The sequence below is a fragment of the Eurypyga helias genome, unplaced genomic scaffold, assembly GCF_000690775.1.
Source record: "Eurypyga helias isolate BGI_N326 unplaced genomic scaffold, ASM69077v1 scaffold27344, whole genome shotgun sequence".
NCBI classification, from domain to species: domain Eukaryota; kingdom Metazoa; phylum Chordata; class Aves; order Eurypygiformes; family Eurypygidae; genus Eurypyga; species Eurypyga helias.
The window spans coordinates 1-1,425 of record NW_010246036.1 but is presented as its reverse complement, the minus strand read 5'-3'; the positions used below and the strand labels follow the sequence as shown (position 1 = coordinate 1,425).

At 62.7% G+C, this 1,425-nt stretch overlaps 1 protein-coding gene across 1 annotated transcript in view; it reads right to left on the bottom strand.

Moving 5' to 3' along the window:
* The window catches only part of E2F1 (E2F transcription factor 1), a gene marked incomplete at its 5' end in the record, with an annotated part of 2,570 nt that extends 1,195 nt beyond the window's left edge, over positions 1-1,375 (bottom strand). The window contains 2 exons of the mRNA XM_010150272.1: positions 512-731; positions 1,285-1,375. Of these exons, the coding sequence (XP_010148574.1) occupies positions 512-731; positions 1,285-1,375 (311 nt within the window). The remainder of the gene's footprint in view (positions 1-511; positions 732-1,284) is intronic.
* Between the last annotated feature and the right edge of the window lie 50 nt (positions 1,376-1,425).

Genomic DNA, 1,425 nt, shown 5'->3' with positions numbered 1-1,425 from the left:
CCAGCAGCCGGTGCCGGCCAGCGGCCCCCACAGTGGCCTGGCTGCCCCTGGGGAGCACCGTGGCCATCAGGAGCCAAACCCCACGGCTCCCTCTGCCCCACACTGTGACTGTGCCCATGTGGGCCGGGTTTAATCCCACCCCACAGCCAGGGAATTGGCTCTGTGGGAATTACCCAGTACAGTACAGCCCTGGGGTCCCCTCCCCAAACCAGGACACAGCCCCCCCTACTCACCGGGCTGACTCAGGAAGCCTGATGGGGGGGGACTCACAGCCAACACAGGGATATTGATGCTCAGGAGCCACCCGCAATCAAGCACAGCCCTTGCTCGGAGCCATGGACCACATAAAGGGGGAGCCATCACTCAACCCCTGAGCAGATGCTCCTGTGACGCTGCTTTGAGCTTCTCCTTCCCAGCAAGACCCTGCTCTGCCCTAAGTCTGGCCCAGGCAAGCTCCCCCATCCCCTGGGGCAGCCAGCCACAGCCCCACGAGCCTGGCCCAGGGACGTACAGCCACTGGATGTTGTTCTTGGACTTCTTGGTGATGAGCTGGATGCCCTCCAGGACATTGGTGATGTCGTAGATGCGTCTCTTCTGCACCTTCAGGACCTCGGCTGCCCAGTTGAGGTCCACTACACCGTCAGGCGACTGGCTCAGCAGCTCCAGGAAGCGTTTGGTGGTGAGGTTCAGCGAGGTTTCGTAACGGGACTTCTCCCCGGGAGACTTTGCCCCTGCCAGCCACAACTGTGATTTAGCCACACTGGAAACACAGCTAGAGCTCAGAGGTCCCAAAATACACCACCCCCTCCCGAAGCTTGCAGGTGTCTCATGGACCTGGGACTAGGACCAGCACCTTGAAACCCATCTGCTTTCTCAGGGAGGAAGGATGCTGCAGGTCTTTTTGTGGGCTCCCAACACCCGTGCTGTTGTGACACCAAGGTGCCAGGCAGGGCTCAGGGGGGAGATGACGGAAGGTCCAGGAGACTCTACCTGGGACACGGCACTGACACAGCGCGGGTGGCTACAGCTCCATCCCAAAGGGAGGCATGGAGCCGGTGCAGTGCCCAGCAGATGGGCAGGACAACCACACCACCAGCCCAGGGGACAGCAGCACCGGCCAGAGAGAGCAGCCAGAAAGAGCCCAGCCCTGGGAACAACCTCTCCAAACTGATGCCAAGGGACGGGAGAAGCTGCCAGGGACGAGCGGCACAGCCCAGGCCGTGGGCAGCAGTGGGGCTGCCAGACCGCCTGCTCCGGGCTGTGTCAGGGGAGCAGGGCCGGTGCCTTTAGCGGGGTTCCTGGCCTTGCCCCGACCCACCGGCAGGCTCTCGGCTATGTACTGGTGATCCGTCTCCAAGTTCAGCTTCCTCTTCACCTGCAAGGGATGGGGCTGGTGAGAGGGACGGCCACCGCCACGGCCCCGCT